We start from the raw sequence: 18,901 nt of genomic DNA on the forward strand, positions 1-18,901 counted from the left end.
TGTTTTTTTTATGGCTGATTATAATAATAATAGTAAAATCATTAGTATGAAAAACAAAATTATCAATTTAATAGTATAAGCTTTAATATGTCATTAACTTATCAAGTTAAAAGTATAAGCTTTAATATGTCATTAACTCCTAGTGGCTTGTTTGGTAACGTGGTTAACTTGACCACGCTACGAGTCCAAGGTAAACTATTTGAATCCCTCCGCGTCAAGAATCCAGCTCATCGCCAAACAAGCTAAAGACCCCCTCGTGGATGAAGGATCGGAACAACAGCTAGGGATCGACTTTTAGACTTTGCCTTTTGCGTGCAATTTTAGTGTTGCCATTATGTTTGCGTAATAATATACAATTTAGCCGTGTTATGGACCTTTCTTTTAACATAATAAAAAATAAAAATCTTAATTATTAATTTGCAACTTCATGTGTGCATTCCATAATTTACGTGCTCATAAATTATAAAAATACATGAACTAAAAACCAAGTCATGGAATTAAAAAATTAATGTAAATTAAGATATTTGATGGTGTCCTATGTAAAACCTTTAATGTCTTTATTTAATATGTGGCATCAATTTTATTTTTTATAAGAAGAGAAAAAATTCAATTGATGGAAACAAACTTATTTGCAAAATTTCCAAGTAAAAAAAAATAAAAATACTTTATGAATCCTTGGATTACTGCCCTGTAAATCAAGGGCTTATTAACTTATCTCAAATTCCCGGGTGTTATTAAAAAAATAAAATATAAAATTTTGAGGGTTAGATTGCATAAAAACACAATTTTTAAAAATTTATTTTTAACATTAATATATCAAAAAAATTTAAAAAATTTAATTATTATTATTATTAATACATCCTATTACTATCATTATTGTTTTTACTAGTATCACTCCATCATTAATGCATGCATCCTATTACTATCATTATTATTTTTACTAGTATCACTCCATCATTAATGCATCCTATTAAATAATAAAGGAAGGCCATGACATTAAAGCTATTTATCTTCTTCTGGTGGCGTATAAAATGCAAATAAATACTGAAATAATATAGAAGTAAAAATAAAAATAATTGGTGAAATAACATATTTTTAGACATTATAGTTAAAAACCATAGTAAAATTTTAATTGTTATCACTATTCACAACCGTGACATTTATTTAAATTCAGGACCAACCAATTTATAAAAAAAATTATAAAATTGTTAGAACCAAGACTCTAGAACGAGATTTTTCAACATCTAAAAATTTAATGTTTGAAATAGTACGTCCATAACTACTATAAAAAAAATAACTTTCAGAAAACTCTTATAGAAAATTAAACATAATCTAAATATTGGATAAAAAGTTTTGTTTTTTTTTAGGCTATCGTTCTGGTTCGCACGTGACTAGACTTCCTCCTAAACCCAAATCTATCCTATTAATCCATAAATATATATGCCATGCTATTTATGTAATTTTTCTAGGGCTGATCATTATCTAGTTATAATAAACTCATACCTGATTGTTTAGAATCACTTGCAGAACTATTATGTTAACAACACCCTTTTAAGATTTTAGTTAGAGTTTGTTTTTAAGTCTACAAGTTAAACAAAACTATATATTTGTAATTATAAAAACATTTAAAAAAATCATAAAATTATAATTTTTATTTGAAATAATTGATCAATTGTATAATTGTATCCAACAGGCTGACTAATTGATAATTTTTGCATTTTAAAAGCACGACACATTTAAATGTTGCTATTTTGAAGCATGACTATTATTGTGTTGCATTAAAAATTAATGATATTTAATAAATTTTGTATTTTAAAATTATAACAAGATAAAAATATATTATTTCACTAATTTTTTTAAATTGTATTATTCTATCAAGACTTTTGATTTAATGTACCAATTTTAAAATAATATCATGTAAAACCCAAATACAATCATATCTCATGGCATGGCAAAATACTTGTTTGGTGTAGAATAATCAAAGGCCACTAATAATGCTATCAAGCTGTGCTGGTCACTGGTTAGATTTATTTATTTTTGTATTTTAAAAATATTTTTTAAAAAATTTATTAATTTTTAATTTTTTTATTAACTTTAAATTAATATATTTTTAGTATTTTCAAATTATTTTGATGTGTTGATATCAAAAATATTTTTTTTAAAATAAAAAATATCATTAACATGTATTTTAATACGAAAAGCTATTTAAAAAATAACTATAACCACAATTCCAAACAAGCTAGTATGTTTAGCATGTCTGAAATATTGATTGTAATTATTTTTTATTTTTTATATTAAAATATTTATTTATTTTTTAAAAATATTTTTAACTTAGATTTATTTATTTCTGTATTTTAAAAATATTCAAATTTTTGGGAAACACATTCCCAAATGGTTGAAGATGAACATGTCAAGGTGACGTGAGTTAATACACCATCACAATAGAAATTATATAAAAAAAACTAAAATATATTTAGTTGAAAAGAAATAAGTAATAGTATAAAATAAATGAAAATAGTTTTAAGATATAATTTATTAAATAAATATGTATTACATCTACTTTTTATGTTGTGAATCAATAACAAAATTTTATTTAGAAATAGTTATAAATGATTTTTGAGATTGTGATAATAAATTTGAGGGTTGTTATCATATTTACATAATACTAAATAATTATAGACTGGACAATTATTTTAATGTAAGAAAATTAAAATTTTAATTATTAATTTATAATGTGGTGCGTGCATTTAATAATTATATACACATATATATAAATATTAAAAATATATTAACTAAAAACTAAGACATGTGATGCGTGCGTTCCGTAATTATATGCGCCTATGAATCTAAGTATACTTTTTGGCCCCGAGAATCCAGCTCATCACCAAACAGGCTGCAAGACTAGACCTTGCCGATGCGTGCACTTTTGGTGTTGCTATTATGTTTACTTAATATTAAATAATTTACCCGTCCGCTGGGCAATTCTCTCAACATAAAAAAATAAAAATCTTAATTATTAATTTATAAACTGATGCGTGGGTTCCATAGTTATAAGCGCAGATAAATATTAAAAATATATTAACTAAAAACTAAGTCATTAAACTAAAAAAAATAATGTAAATTAAGATAAGTAAAACCCTTTAATATCTTTATTTAATACGTGGGATCGATTTTATTTCTTAAAGGAAGAGAAAAAATTATATTCGATGGAATCAAACTGATTTGCAAGATTTCCAAAGGAAAAAAATAAAAATAATTTACTGCGAATCCATGGATTACTGCCTTGTAAATCAGGGGTTTATTAACTTATCTCAAATTCTAAATTTTTGGAGGGTTAGATTGCATAAAGTTTTAGTAAAGGAGTTAACAAGAACAAAATTAAAGACTAGGGGATCACAATAATAATATTCCCAAAAAGGCAGCACTGAATCCGAAAACGAACGAAAGAATCAGCCTTTCTCGTACTTATCCATTAAATTAAAATAATATATTGTGATTGTTTTTTAAATAATTTTTTATGTTAAAATATATATTAATAATTTTATATTTTTTTTTAAAATTATTTTTAATATTAATATATTAAAATTATTTAAAAATATTAAAAATATATTAATTTAAAATAAATAAAAAATATTTTTTTTAAAATTTTTTCAAGAATATTTTTAAAGCCCAACAATAAATTCATAGCTGTTATTTATTTATTTATTTTTTAAATATATTAAAATAATATATTTTATATTTTTAATTTTTTTTAACAATAATATAAAAGTAATTAAAATAAAAAAATATTTTCAAGCAAATATTTTCAATGTTTTAAATTTTAAATGAAACAACAAAGATACCATGCTAGCTATATGTTAATTACAGTTCCCTCCAAGCCAAAAAAAAAAAAAAAACCCAAAAGGAAACTGCCCATTAACCTCTGGTTAAATTCTGACCAGAGATAACGGTTGAAGAGAGAACAGAAAGAGGACCACTTCTAGCTGTCTCACCGTATCACCACTTGTCCATTCTGTTTATTTCTCAAATTCTCTATTAAAGTTATTTGCTCTTGCATCTAAAGAGAGAAAAAGTTTGATGCTTTACCGTTTTATGTGAGTTTTTGGGGTTGCATGGTGGTGATGGCTGCCAAGAAAGCGTGTGAAATGTTGTCAAAGAGCATGTTTGAGGAAGTGCAAAGATGGGGTTGCATGAAACAAACTGGGGTGAGTTTAAGGTACATGATGGAGTTTGGTTCAGTTCCTACTGAGAGGAATTTGTTGATTGCTGCTCAGTTTCTTCATAAGGAATTGCCCATTAGGATTGCCAGGAGAGCTCTTGAGCTGGAAACCCTTCCTTATGGCTTATCTGAGAAACCCGCTGTTTTAAAGGTACCGTCTTGATATTTTCAAGTGTTCTTGATAGATTATATTTTGTTGGTTTTTATCCTCTTTTGATTATTGTTTTGAAATTTGTGTTGGGTTTTTGATATTTGTTTGGATAATGATGGAAATGGGTTTTGATGGGAGTTTGGTGTTTTCTTGATTATTTTAATAAATGTGTGTTTTGACTGTCAGGAAAGTGGGAAGCTAGAGGTTGCCTTGCTGTTTTTTGAGGAAACAAAAAAGTGTTATTGTGCATGAGTTTTGAAGATCCTTTTCCTTTTTATACGAAGTATAAGGTCGTAGGATTTCATTTGTGATTCTCATAACCAGTTTTTGTTTAGCATTTTGGAATCAGTATCTTCCTTTCTTTACAGTTTAGAAAGGAGAAGTCAAAAGTATTCATTTTATATCCCCATCCTTTGCTTTAACTTGTTTGTGCTTAATATATCAGTTTTCCAACTAGTACTTGGTTATGCTATTATGAATCTCTATTCATACATAAAAAGGTGGAAATATTCAATAAATGCCTCATTCAATTTTAATTTTTTATTCCAAGGTTCGAGATTGGTATCTGGATTCTTTCCGTGATATGAGATCCTTTCCTGAGATCAAGGATACAAATGATGAGAAGGAGTTTACACAAATGATTAAGGCAATCAAGGTCAGACATAACAATGTGGTTCCAATGATGGCTTTGGGAGTTCAACAGCTGAAGAAAGAGCTGGGTCCAAAGATTGTTCATGAGGATCTTGATGAGATCCATCAGTTTCTTGACCGCTTTTATATGTCAAGAATTGGAATTCGAATGCTTATTGGTCAGCTCTTCATATTTTACTGTTTTCTTAATTTGCTATTGTGAGTTCTAAGGATTTTTGTGTAGTGTCTGGAGCTACGTCTGACCTTCATATTATGCTTGAATTTTTATGATGCTCAGGACAGCATGTGGAGTTGCACAATCCCAATCCCCCTCCTCAGTGTGTGGGTTATATTCATACAAAGATGTCTCCAGTTGAGGTAGCACGAAATGCCAGTGATGATGCCCGTGCAATATGTTTACGAGAGTATGGTAGTGCACCTGTTGTTAATATCTATGGGGATCCTAATTTTACGTTCCCGTAAGTTAATTTTTGTCACTTGGTTTGAGCTTGCTTTTTTGTGAATTGCATTGATTGCTTTTGTTCTTTATCCTCTTAATTGACGTTCTCATGGAAATGTTTCCTTTGACTCTACTAGTTGTTATTTGTCGTTTAAAACAATTAGAAATTTGTTTCTACTCCAGTTGCTGAACAAATTGTGTAACAGGTATGTCCCAACACACTTGCAACTCATGGTATTTGAGTTGGTTAAGAATTCATTGCGTGCTGTCCAAGAACGTCACATGGACTCGGACAGAGTTTCACCGCCTGTTAGAATAATAGTTGCTGATGGCATTGAGGATGTCACTATAAAGGTAATGTGCTCTTTTCTTAAGCTGTCAGTGTAGGTTTCCACATCTTTTCTTTTCACCTCCTCCATATCTGGCATTCTCTACAACTGCTTGACATGCTACCATTAAGAATTTGTGTTGTGCAATATCATTTCATGATGAGATGCGTAACTAATTGGTCTTACTGGCATCTTAGGTCTCAGATGAAGGTGGTGGCATAGCAAGAAGTGGCCTTCCTAAAATTTTCACATATCTCTACAGCACAGCCAGAAATCCTCTGGATGAGGATGCTGATCTTGGAACTGGTGAGGCAGTAATAATGGCTGGATATGGTTATGGGCTTCCAATTAGTCGATTGTATGCTCGGTATTTTGGAGGTGATCTGCAAATTATCTCTATGGAAGGATATGGTGAGTTAATAATTTGATCTTGTGCATTCAGAATATGTTTCTCAACCATGTCTCTTGATATAAAGAAGACAGGCATATGCATAGTATCTTAACAATTCAACCAGTGTGCACATGTTAGAAAATCTCTTGATTGGAATTACATTTCACATGTTGAATAAGTTCGATGTTGTCAGCGTTTTCTTATTTTTAACCTGAACTACCTTGTGTTGGTGAGAATATTGGGGGGGCGGGGGCGGTGTTAAACAAGTATTGATAATGTTTATTGTGTTGGATGGTTGATTGATGAAAATGTTCACGCACCTCAACGAGAAAGGATTTGGTCTTCAGTTGCTGCATTTCTTATTATGTGTTTTTACACTTAACATGTAAGGTCCACTCTTGTAGAAATCTTTGTTGCTTGCATGCGAGGTTCCAATGATCCACCAAAATCTTCCTATTGATTTGTGGTGTTGCGTGTGTGCAGGAACTGATGCATATCTTCATCTGTCTCGATTGGGAGATTCACAAGAACCCTTGCCATGAATGAATAATCAATTCCATAGTTCTTACAATCGGCTCTTGGAATATTGAAAATACTATGTGAAGGGAAATGCAACAATAGCGGTTTCTTTTTCCAAGAATAATCTTGAGGTTTCTTGTATGTAATTCCTATATTTCTGCCGGCCTATTGTGCTCTGCAATTCATTTGCATACTAAAAGGTATATAATTCAACTTCCAAGAGCATCCATCATCAGCCATGCTGACAACCGTTTAGTTAGAACGTTAGTGACAGCCTGACAGGGCACAATCAGTCGTTGTTTGCAATATGATAAAAATACTGACAGGTAACGTGTAATCATATTTTCAATAACCAGTTGTGCATGATTCTGAACTTGTATTCGATAGAATTATAGTTAAAGTGTTTTTTAAATTGTTTTTTTTCTTATAAAAAATATTAAATTAATGTTTTTTATGTGTTTTTTAATTGTTTTGATGTAATGGTATTATTTAAAAAAAATATATATAAAAAATATCATTTAAATACGTCAATTAAAAATCACTTTTGACAATGTGATTTACCCAAAAAAGGTGGGCAGCAGCGTGTAACGTAATAATTTTGTTGGGAAGTTAACGCAGAGCAGAGCATGTATACAATTGAAATCATCCAATTTGAAATATGAAAACCAGAGCATTAACATTTGGATGTATTAAAACGTAACGCAGCTCAATGCATGTTCTCCAAAAGACAACTTACGAGATATTGTTCCGCGTGGCTTGCGCTTCGGACATGGGCTTTCGCTAACCCAATCAGTTGCAAGTGTAGTAGAGCTGTGTTTTTAGTTTGTAGATCGATCCATTTGGCTGTTCGACATGCACGATAGAAAAGATCTTTTACCTTCGTTCCTGGAGTCACTCCATTCATCTCTCCTCCCTCGTTCATCCTCGCTTGCACCCTCCCCTAAAAAGTGTTTATAGAGACCATAGAGTGCAAATACATGATTTAACGTGTACAAAAATGACTCCTACAGACAGCAAAGTGCAGATCTACAGGTGAGAAGCCCATCGACTTGGAAATTTTTTTCCTTGCGAGTCTGGATGGGGAGAAAATAAGATCATGATTAAACTCAATATAACGGTTTCTTGACATTCAAATGATCATCCTACATGGAATTTACACGATACAGCCACATAACAACAGCTAAGAAAAATTTATAGCAATGCATAGCTCTGGTAAGCATATTTCAAATCTGTCCTTTTTCTGTGAATTTCTGAGAATACAGTTCATTCTGCTCTGCTCCAACAATCTTTCTGACACTATCCATCATATTTAAGTCCTCTGATGATGTAAATTGTAAAACTATAGTACACAAATTCTAGTGTCTTCTTTGCTTTGCACGTTTCCAGGATTGTTTACCCTTTATCTTCCATTTATCATTTCCACCTGGGCGATTCTTTTCCTCAATCTCTCGAACCTTACGCTTCCTGTAACATGTTATTACGATTAACAACATGAGCAAGATTAGCAGTATGCTGGCTAAAAAATCAGCAACAATCAATTTACCAGAAACATTGTTTATCAATAATCTCAAAATCAGCTCCTTTGTATATAGCACCAATATCAGTTTGTTAAAGTTATGACGGCAATCTAGATAGCAACAGGAATATTGAGATGGCTAGTATTTTTGGTTCATCAACTAGCATGGTTTCATGCTTGAACTGTAATTTCACACTGATGTAAAACAATCAATCTACATGATACCCAATCTACTATTTTAATAAAAAACCATGCTCTTTCAAAGACATTGACGGTTAAAGGTTGTCCCTGTGTGTTAATGTGATAATATTGTGTCTTCCTTTGAAGGAGTTGGTGCAACTACTTCGTGATTATTTTTTTCCCTCGACAATAAGAAATGTTCAATGAAACATATTATGGAGCAGCATTGAAATACGTTCGTCGCAGACATCATCTTTCACTAATAATCATATCATGTTTCTTTTAACAAAAAATGTAGTAATGTCTCTGTATATCTCTCACCTGTAAGCACTGAAAGTTTGATCATAAAGCAGTTCATCTGCAATGGTTACTTTCCTCTCCTTCTTAGTTAGCCTACCAGAGTAGAAATCTGTTGCAGATTCCTACAACTGTGCCCACCTGATTATTTGTCAAAAATACAGAATGCTTTACCAATTAACCCAGTGAAAGGAAAAAAAAAAAAAAAAAAGCAACACAAACCGCATATGATGTCATTCCAAGATGTCTGTTCTAGTTTGATATAGTCACCAAGGGTTTACCTGAAAATATTTAGGTAGCTCTTTTGACTTTGAATCACCCCTCTTGCAGTGTCTCTTCGGATGAACAGCACTCCTTAGCTATATCATTAACGCACGAAAACGGCAGCCCAACAAGTAAATATCACAGTTCTTAAATCATACGATACTCCTGTCTACAATCAACTATTTGACCACTCCACACGAAACTCGAACCATCACACCATGTTAAGCTAAATTCGCACAAAATAACAAAATACATCAACATAGCAAATAGCACCTTAAGCAGCTGGAGATCCCTTTTCAACTCTGGAGTTATAGTTGAGGCAGGCATATCAAACCTATTTCAGCAATTCAAGAAAAAAAAACCACACACACACACCAAGTGATTAACTCATTTTGTTTGTTCTAAGTTAAGGTAAAAAAAAAGATAGGAACTTTAGTATTGAAAACATACCAATCCTTGCCTAGTGTATCTTTGCGTTGGCTTTTAAGTAACTTGTTTAACTTAATGGGATCATTAGGTGGCACAAATAAGACATCAAGAAGCTGTGAACTGGTTTTCCAAAGTGCACTGCTACTTTCAGGCTCAACTGAGTTCTCGATATTTTTTGTTGTAGACGACGATAAAGTCGGCAACTTTGGCTGCCATGAAAGCCCAATCATTGGGGAGCCAAAAAAATAAGAAACCAACATAAAAAGCGATAGAGAGAGCTAAAAGAAGAAAGGACCAACCTGGTGAAACCGCCGGTGATGATGGCCGCAGCTAATCACACTGGAGAGAGATGACACTGAAACCCTATCAAGTGCTGAAGACAATGGAATTCAAGTTTTCTTAATTCGCTGTACTGATTAGCTTCATAACCAGCCCACTTTCAAACAAACGAGCCCAATAAAAGCAACACCCTCCCTCTCTCTCGTTAATTTCAGTAAATGAGAATCGATTCAAAACTATAACGCAAGAGCAAGAATTCAATTTAAATCAATAAGAAGTAACTAGAAATAAAATTATGTGTGCAAGAAGCATGATATATAGCTTTATTAGCTAAAAAAGATGGAAGGATCGCAGCAACACTCGTTAATAAGGCAGCAAAGCTGCAAGGCTGTAACCATACAAACACATTAGAAACTCAAGAAATATTCATGTTATGCCACATTCATACAGCAAGATCAATAGCAAGACAAGTAAAACAAGGTTTTCAAATGTAGCGGTATAGCTTAATTGATTATGTTATAAGTTTATTTATAAAAATTATCCGTTCGAGTTTTATAAATTTTAAAATTTTTAAAAATTTATATGGTTATTAATTTTAAAATTTGTAAGATTATTCAAAGTATACACAAACTGACCTAAATATCTATAATAAAAAAAAACAAAGGTTTTCTTTCCTTTTCTTTTTCTAGTATTTTAATCCATATAAATTCAGTAAGTATTTTAACAATTTTTAAATAAATTAACTCTATAGGAAAATAGGTTCTTTTCGAGTTGGTTGTCATAACTTATTTTGAGTAATTTTCTAAAATTTATTTATTTTTAAATAAAAAATAATAGCAAGAAAATTGATGATTTGAAAAATACAAGATGAAAGGATTTCAAATAAAAGGGTAGATTTAGCTACAATTTTGAATGAATTGGAAGCCTAATTATACCAAAATCTAGAGAGATAATGCAGATTTAAGATTAAATTAAATTATTATTAGATGAATCTATATAAAAATTAAGCTTAAGTACATAATTAGGTTTTTATGTTTAAATTTAGTCATAGGGCCAAATTAAAAATTTAATTATGTTTAAGAATTAATTCGGGTTAAATTAAAGGATTTAAATAAGTGCAAAGACTTAATTATACTTTAAATAGAACAAATTAATTTTATTAGAGATTTAATTGGTAAAAAAGTAAGTTTGACAATCCATTTTGGCTTCATTAAAAAGATTGAAATTTTAGAAAATCAAAATTAATTTTTACTAAGTCAATTGATTGAAATCAGATAAAATTGCAAGAAAAAAGTTTTAGGTTAATTAGGAGCTAAATTGAAAAAATTCACAATTAATGATCTTTTAAAAAACGGTGTTAAACTTGCCCATTATAATAAGACCACCTTGAAAATATTCACATTTTTCATCACTTTGAAAAATCTTTATATTTTTCACCACTTTGAAAATCTTTGTATTTTCTTCCTAAACAGGTCACCTATTATAATAAAATCAATTTAATTTTTTTTTATTTTTATCATTTTAAAAAATCTTCACATTTTTCACCATTTGAAAGATCTTTGTATTTTTTACCTGAGCAGATCTTCCATTACAATGAAACTATTTTGCAAAACTTTATATTTTTTCACATGTACAAGTCACCCATTATAATATGACTACTTTGAAAAATCTTTATATTTTTTCACATGTATAAGTCACCCATTACGATATGATTACTTTGAAAAATCTTTATATTTTTCATTGCTCAAAAGAATCTTTGCATTTTTTCACTTAGACAGGTCACTCATTACAATAAGGTCACTATGAAAAATCTTTGTATTTTCCCTTAACTTGTCGCCCTTTACAATAAGACCACTTAAAAAAATAAAAATTTAGGCAGGTCACCCATAATAATTTAACTATTTCAAAATCTTTGAATTCTACCAATAGACAGGTTTCTGGTACAACCATACCACTTTAAAATATCTCTCATAAAGATCATCTTTTTCTTCACAAACCTTATCCCCTTTTCCTTTTAGTATGATTTCTAGCCCTCATTATTCGGATAATGCACTTTCTAGCCCTATTTGTTTTTCTTTGAGTAAACTTTTGAGCCCTCACTTCAAATATTTTCCTGAATGATTGACAATTTTTTGATCTGGTGAATCTATTATCACTATTCCTTTTTCTTCTTTATAAAAATTCCTATCTAAAGTCTCTTATAAAACTTTTTATCATAAGCATTGTAAAGAGATGGACAACTGTAATAACTCATTTATAGGTTATTTTCCAAATTCATCTTCTTTCTTTCTAAAATAAAATTAAATCAAAAGATAAAATAAAGATTGATATTTTGGTGAAAGTAAACTTGGAGGATTTCACATTTAAAAAAATCAAGCTATAATTTTGGATGGAATCGAAAGCCTAGTTGTATCCTATTTTACCCAATACTAGAGAGACAATGAAAATTTAATGTTAGGTTACATGATTACTGGATGAATCTGCATAAAAATTAAATTTAAAGATATAAATAGATTTTTAATAGGTCAATTTGATTTAATCTTGAACCAAATTAAAGTTTAATTACATTTAAAAATTAATTTGGGTTTAATTATACAATTTAATTAAGTGCAATGACTTAATTATACTTTAAATAAGTCAAATTAATTTTATTACAGGTTTAATTGGTGAAAAATTAAGTTTAAGAGCCAAATTTAAATTTAATTGAGAATATTGAAATTTTAGGAGACCAAAGTTAGGCTTAATTGAGAAAATTAAAATTCTAAGAGATTAAATATGAATTTTATCAAGTCAGTTAGTTTAAATCGGGGGTAAAATTACATGAAAGTTAAAGTTTTAGAGTCAATTAAGGGTTAAATTGAAGAAATTTATAGCTAATGATCATTTTGAAAAAAATGTTGAGCAATAGGGACTTGATTGATTAAAATTAGGGGTAAAATTGCAAGAAAATCAAATTTTTAAGGTTAATGAAGGGATAAATTGAAGAAATTCATTACTAAGTATCATTTTGCAAAAGGTGTTAAACTATGAGGATCTAATTAATTGAAATTAGGGGTGAAATTGAAGAGATTTGAAAGTTTAAAAGTCAATTAAAGGTGAAATTGCATAAATTCAAGAACAATGAGGAAAATGAAAAGGTGAAATTGAAGTTCTTTTATAGCAAAATTGAACAAAATCAAAAGTTTGAAGTCAATCAGGGGTGTATTTAAAAGAAAACATAAATCGAAGGACTAAACTAAACATTACCAAAATGGTCCTGTTTTGGGTTAACTGTTTATTTTCTTCTTCAGATTTTTTACAGAAATGCTACTCAGGGGGCTACCATCTCAAGGCATGTATTGCTTCATCCTTCCACTAAATTTGATAAAACTCGCATACAAACGATGGCCACTACACGCTATCGTGATCCTTTATGGTCAATTGACACTATAATAGTTATGGCACCACCCTAAAGTGACAAACCTGATCAACCTTTATCTGTAACAAATTTGATAGCCCATGATAATCACTTTAAACCAATAGTTGAGATGCTTCTGGGTCACATCAAAGGCCAACATTGGCACCATTAAAGATAAAATATCCTTCTTCTACCTCTTATAAATAAGGATGGATTTTTTGGTCCAAGAAAGGATAAAATCAGGTCTAAATTCAATAAAAAACTAGCCCCTTTCTTGTTTTTTCTCTCCAGCATCCTCTCTCTCTTTTTTTCTTTGCCACCACCTCTTACATCTTCCAAAGGTAACCACCAATAAACCAGCTCCTCCCCCCCAGCATCGCCATGGTCTAAAAACAGAAACCACCACTATAGCCACCGCGAGCTTCTCCTTTTATTTGCAAGCTTCTGTTTCTTCCTCCTCAAGGAAATGATGTCAGACACCATCCTTTCCACTAGCTCCATGACTAGGCCACCAACAACTCTCCCTACACCAGGTAGTCCCCTCCTTTCTTTTTCTCCTTCACATTCATTTCCCTTGTCATCGTCTTCCTACATAGCAGGGGGAAAGGTAATTAAGCTCCTGAGTTTGGGTTGGATCCATGTTAGCTTAGCCTAAATAGCTTAGTCGGGTTTGACCTAAACCTAAAAGAGACTAGATTCGTTAGGCTGGTATCAGCCTAACCCCCTTAGGCCGCTAGTCAGCCTAACCCAATATATTTAAATAATAATAATATAATAATATATAATATTACATAATATTGAAAATAAACTAAAAATCTAAATTTTCAAGGGTCATTTTTTTAAAAAATATTTATGGCCTATTTGCATGTTTTTCTACTAATTTTGCATAATATTGAGTTATATATTTATACTATAAGATACAGATTTGGTATTAAAATATCTAGTTTTCTCTAAAGCATTTCTATTTTTTTTTTGAAAATTAAAAGAAATTTCAAAATTCTTAAATTAATTTCCTCTTTCATAAAATGAAAAAATAAAAAGTTTTTTTTATGTGTATATGACTAAATCCTAAAAGTTTTCCAAGCATGTTTCATAATTTTTTTTTTGCATCTTTCTTATGTTTTAAAAATGTAAAAAAATAGATATTGTAATTAGTTTATGATTATTTGTTAGGATTTAATCAAAATATCAAAAACCCTTCACCAATTTTTTTTTTTTTTATATTAGAGTTTAGATATAGACTTAGGTATTTAAGATACAAAGTGTGAAATAAATGTGATACTAGAATTTAAACTTTAGAACTATTAAGATTTAGTTCATTGAGGTAGAGACTCTCTCACGAATGGAGATCTGACTTCAACCTTATAAAAAGACCAACAAATAAAAACTTAATCTAGAAAAATAATCAAGCGGCAATGTAACTTACCTTAGGTAGGGTGCATTAGGAGTGATATGTCCTCCTTTTGCACAACTAGTCTTATACTTAGATGATTAGTACTTAAAAGTGCATCTTTGCACAACTAGTCTTATACTTAGACTCTTGCAAAACATAAGTTTCCTTGTAATATAGTAACTTTTTAACCTTAATTATAATTTTATGATTAAACCTAAAACCTTTTCTATCCTAACAATACCTCTTATGAGACTTTTAAAGCACACAATTCAACATCGCCCCGCGATACCTAGAGTAACTAACATTTTCTTTTATTTTTCTTCCAAGACTAAACAAAATGGTATGTAACAAAGTAATTGAAATGATGTATTGTATTAGGTCTTCAACAAAACGGTATACAACAACTTTAATGAAGCGGTGTGTTGCAACTTGTAACAATCATTTTGGGATTCGAATTTAAATAACCAATGTCTATTTCCTCCTCTTCATCCTTTTCTTCTCCTTTCCCTTATGACAATTCCCCCCTTGAGTTCATCCTCGTCCTCAAGGTTAAATGGAGCGAAACATAGTGTCAGTTTATCCACAAACTCTAATGTAACATTAGAAGGTGATAAACCTTTTTAAGGAACTACGACTTCTGTAATAACTTTATTCTTTTTTCATGCAATTCTCCTATCTAATATTGTTTATGGTTGCAGGTTAAGTGTTCATGGAAAAAATGGGTGGCTGACACGACTAAAAGGTTGATGTCTTCTCCCAAGTGCAGGAGTGTCGAAGTAATAAATAACCCGGCAAGACCGGGGTCGAACCACACGGAGGTTAAAAACGGTATACAACAACTTTAATGAAGCGGTGTGTTGCAACTTGTAACAATCATTTTGGGATTCGAATTTAAATAACCAATGTCTATTTCCTCCTCTTCATCCTTTTCTTCTCCTTTCCCTTATGACAATTCCCCCCTTGAGTTCATCCTCGTCCTCAAGGTTAAATGGAGCGAAACATAGTGTCAGTTTATCCACAAACTCTAATGTAACATTAGAAGGTGATAAACCTTTTTAAGGAACTACGACTTCTGTAATAACTTTATTCTTTTTTCATGCAATTCTCCTATCTAATACTGTTTATGGTTGCAGGTTAAGTGTTCATGGAAAAAATGGGTGGCTACTTTACACTAAGTGATTTCCCAAATGCTTTTTAAGTTAGTATACATGGAAGACAAGATGAATCGCAGTTAAGAAGGGCAACTCAAGCTTGTAAGCTACACTTCCCACCTTAGCTATCACCTGGTAAGGCCTAAAGAACTTGACATCTAATTTTTTTAAAAGATTTATGTGATGTTGATTGTTGCTTGTAGGGATGTATCATTAGATAAACATAACCACATATTAAAAAACTTTCTTCATTTCTCTTTTCTTTTTCCATTATAGTTATCATGTTGTGTGTATTTTAGAGATAAATGCTAATCCTTTAAATCATATCTTCCCTCTTGGATAAGTATTCATCAACTAACTCCACTGTTGAATCCTTGGAAAAATAATGAATATTTATTAGAGTTGGAAACCTATATAATGCTTCATAAGGTGTCATTTTAGTGGTAGAATGAAAGTTGGCATTATACCACCATTCTGCCAAGGGTAACCATTTCATCCACTAGTTAGGACAATCCCTAGTCATGTATCTTAAATAGTTTTTAATGCATTTGTTAACTATCCCTATCTAACCGTCAGTTCATGGATTATACACTTTTGAGTAATGTAAATTGACCCCTTGAGTGTTGAACATCTCTTTCCAAAATTTGCTTTGAAACATTAGATCTTTATCATTAACTATTGAAATTGGCAACCTTTGTCGCTTATATATATTTTTTATAAATAACTTAGTAATATTAAGGGTAAAATAAAGATGACTTGGGGCTATACAATGAGCATATTTGCTGAAATGATCCACCATCACCATGATAACATCTTTTCCTTCTAATTTAAGAAGCCCTTCCATAAAATCTATACTAACATCAATGAATGAAGCATAGAGAATAGAATGGGGTTAAAAGAGTCCAAGTATAACTACATTTTCATACTTGTTTCTCTAACAAGTGTGTCGCATAAACCATCGAATATGTTTTTACTATCCTTTCTAATAAAATAAACTCCCAACTCTTTTAGTGGTAACTATCATTCCTGAGTGTCCACCTACATCTTAACTGTGGAATATAAAGATAAGTTTATTTTGTAAACTAGGTTCATTACCCACAACCACCTTGCCTATCATGATAAGACGATTGACCCAGGTGATTAGTACTTAAAAGTGCATTCTCATTAAGGCTTGATATCATCATATTGCACTTAAAATATCATTAATTTTACTAACATAAACATATTTTATAATAATAAGTCTAATAATATAAGATAACTTTAATTTATGGTAAATGCTTATTTTAAATGTAGGCATACCTCACAATTCAAATGATTGATTGATGTGTGATTAACTATTAAAAGTGAAAGGACAAAGAAAATGCAAAAAATTAGAAAAGAGATGCTGATTCAATTCAAGCTGGAATGTTATTCAGTCACTGGGTTATATCTAGAGTTGTAGATCTTGAATTTCAGTTTGATTTATATGGATAAAAAGTTAAGACATAGGCCTAAAACATTCATGAGAGTCTAAAACTCAATTATAACGTTTGGAAGTCCAAATCTTAGCATTAAAAGAGAAGTCTGAATCTGTCCTGCAGTCCAGACACTGTTAACTGTTCAACCCATATCTCGAGTTCTAAAAGTTCAAATGAGCTCATTTTTTTTGTTGGAAAGCTGAGATAAATTCCTAGAACTTTCATGAAGACTATCTATTTATATTCTGATGTTAATAATGATATTTTGATCATACAAGAAGATAAAAGTTATCATCAAGTCAAGAGATGGCCACCCACTCAATAATTAGTCATCAAATTAATAGTTCTAAATTTTAGCCTATAAAAGGAGGCACTTTTCATATATTTAAACATCTTGGTTTTCAGATCAAGATCATTTCTTTACTTTTTTCTTTGTGGTTTAATGTTTAAGTTTTATTTCATGTTATAGTTTTATTAATCTCTTGTTTATGTCTTTCATTTCCTTTACTATACTTATATAATCATGTTCTCCTTTTGTTTATTTATGTTTCTCTTTTTCATTATGTTTAGCTAAGTTTGTTATGTCAATGTGAAAATGATTTACTAATGGTATTAAGATAAGTATAATATAAACTTAATATGTACTTCAATCTTTATATCCTAAACAACTTGCTATTAACATGTCTTATTATTTTGATCTTATTAATTCTTAATACCTTACTTATTAAATGATTAATCTAGATTTGTGTTGTATAACACCAGGTACAATAAATGCTTTGCATTTTCATAGCCAACCGTATGGTATAACCTACACATGTGCTATGAAAGGAACTTGATTTTTTTTATTAATATAAGTTAACATCATGAATTCGTGATAATACTTAGCATTATGAATTCCATGATAATATTTAAAAGTATTGGTGTTACTTAAATAAGATAACTAATATGATCGTGTTAATAATTTATAATGAGCCATTAATGACAAATCCTAGTTGAGTAATCTCGTTTATATGTGGTTTCTAGTTGAGTAATAAAAAAAGTTTATATTATATTTATTTGAAATCCCATTAATGGATCTTTTAACATTGATATTTTTTTTATCATTATTTAATCCTCACATTAATCTCATATATCAAAATTCTCTTTGACTCATCATTATTATTACTATTATTATTATTATTATATAGTTAACCTTCTTGTGTTTCGACCCGGGTCTTACCAGGTTATTTATTATTTTGACACTTCTGCATTTGAAAGAAGATATCAATTTTTTTGTTGTGTCACCAGGTATAGTGAGAATAAGAGTCAAGAGAAGACTTGAAGTCTCTAATGATAAATGAAGTTTCTAATGATAACTTGTATAGATGAATCCTTTTCCCATGATCTTCTGATTTCTTCCATAACAGTAGTAGAAATTATGAACATTGTCAAGTCATATAACTTACCACTAGAAACTCTAAAGAGAATATTTATTGCCATATTTCTCATATCTTTGTTTGTATTCAATATCGTTATCATATCCTAAAAGTTTGACAAGTGATTAGTACTTAAAAGTGCATTTTTGATCAAGGTTTTATGTCATCATTTTGTACTTGAAGTATCAATAACTCCTTAATTAAAACATGTTTTATAATAATATATCTAATAATATAAGATACCTTTAATTTGTGATAAATGTTTATTTTAAATGTAGGCCTATTGATTAGTACTTAAAAGTGCATTTTTATCATGGTTTTATATCATCATTTTGCACGTGAAGTATCAATAACTCCTTAACCAAAGCATGTTTTATAATAATATATCTAATAATATAAGATACATTTAATTTGTGGTAAATGT

General features: G+C 30.1%; 1 protein-coding gene and 1 pseudogene across 1 annotated transcript; one reads left to right on the plus strand and one right to left on the minus strand.

The window, feature by feature from the left end:
• Positions 1-3,972: 3,972 nt before the first annotated feature.
• PDK (pyruvate dehydrogenase kinase) lies at positions 3,973-7,121 on the plus strand. Its single transcript, XM_011001012.1, has 6 exons — positions 3,973-4,370; positions 4,921-5,179; positions 5,299-5,479; positions 5,667-5,814; positions 5,987-6,200; positions 6,664-7,121. The coding sequence occupies exons 1-6, from the start codon at positions 4,113-4,115 to the stop codon at positions 6,720-6,722; spliced, it is 1,119 nt and encodes a 372-aa protein (XP_010999314.1). The 5' UTR covers positions 3,973-4,112; the 3' UTR covers positions 6,723-7,121.
• A 659-nt stretch (positions 7,122-7,780) lies between these two features.
• Positions 7,781-9,647, minus strand: LOC105107179 (rRNA-processing protein fcf2-like; annotated as a pseudogene).
• Between the last annotated feature and the right edge of the window lie 9,254 nt (positions 9,648-18,901).

The sequence above is a fragment of the Populus euphratica genome, unplaced genomic scaffold, assembly GCF_000495115.2.
Source record: "Populus euphratica unplaced genomic scaffold, PopEup_1.0 scaffold151.1, whole genome shotgun sequence".
Classification (NCBI taxonomy): Eukaryota; Viridiplantae; Streptophyta; class Magnoliopsida; order Malpighiales; family Salicaceae; genus Populus; species Populus euphratica.